Source organism: Sinocyclocheilus grahami, unplaced genomic scaffold (assembly GCF_001515645.1).
Source record: "Sinocyclocheilus grahami isolate Dianchi unplaced genomic scaffold, SAMN03320097.WGS_v1.1 scaffold18988.1, whole genome shotgun sequence".
In the NCBI taxonomy this organism is placed as follows: domain Eukaryota; kingdom Metazoa; phylum Chordata; class Actinopteri; order Cypriniformes; family Cyprinidae; genus Sinocyclocheilus; species Sinocyclocheilus grahami.
The window spans coordinates 1-895 of record NW_015517392.1 but is presented as its reverse complement, the minus strand read 5'-3'; the positions used below and the strand labels follow the sequence as shown (position 1 = coordinate 895).

Here is an 895-nt window from a genome sequence, read left to right as displayed (position 1 = left end):
GCTTTCATTCCGTCTCTTTGTATTCCCAAGTCCTGTTTCTGAGGCAGCTTCTGTTTTGAATAATAAATAAGACATGCGTGAGGCATTAATCTATCTCACTTCCACACTCCCTGGCTTTCATTTCACACACTTCTCCTGTTTTGTTCAGGCAGTTTTCAGTCGTTTGTTGATAGAACATAACCACATTCAGAATGCCAAGAGGAGACAGACCGAGAGAAAGAAACCAATCCAATCCTGGCTGTAGGTATTGATTCAGCAGAGCGACCTCTCCTTCAGGCCTCATAAATTATTCGCAGACCCATTTTACAATATTTCACTCAAGTGGACAACTCATTTAAATATTAATACACAGGCAGTGGTCGAGCCGCTTACCGGCAGGATCTCTCGCAGGCCGCAGCGCATAAATTCATTTCGGATGTGCAGCCTGAAGTCCAACTCATCAGGAGACGTTACGAGGGCATTGATGAGCTGCATGCAAGCCACCTAAAGGAAGAAGATAACATTCAGTAAGAGTATGTGTGTGTATATACATATGCAGGTCTGAGGGTATGCATTTGAATTGTATGAAACTGTTGAAATACTAAATGGAATATTTGTATTAGGATTGATTAAACCAAATTTGTCGAAGAACCATTTAAGTAAAAAAAAGTTATTTTAAAAATAATAATGTAAAAGTAATGGTAACCAGTACCAAACTATACAAGGTCCCTTATACATAAATACACTACCAAAGTACGGTTTCCACAATAATAATATTATTAAGCAACACAACTGTTTTTAACATCGATAATTAGAAGAAATGTTTTGGAGCAACAAATCAGCATATTAGGATGATTTCTGAAGGATTATTTGACACTGAAGACTGGAGTAATGATGTTGAAAATTCAGCTTTGCA

The 895-nt window shown here is 37.8% G+C and overlaps 1 protein-coding gene across 1 annotated transcript in view; it reads right to left on the bottom strand.

Moving 5' to 3' along the window:
* Positions 1 to 531, bottom strand: part of LOC107579663 (protein diaphanous homolog 3-like) — a gene marked incomplete at its 3' end in the record, with an annotated part of 1848 nt that extends 1317 nt beyond the window's left edge. Inside the window, exon 1 of the mRNA XM_016265464.1 lies at positions 373 to 531. Coding sequence (XP_016120950.1) covers positions 373 to 474 — 102 coding nt within the window. The remainder of the gene's footprint in view (positions 1 to 372) is intronic.
* Positions 532 to 895: the final 364 nt, after the last annotated feature.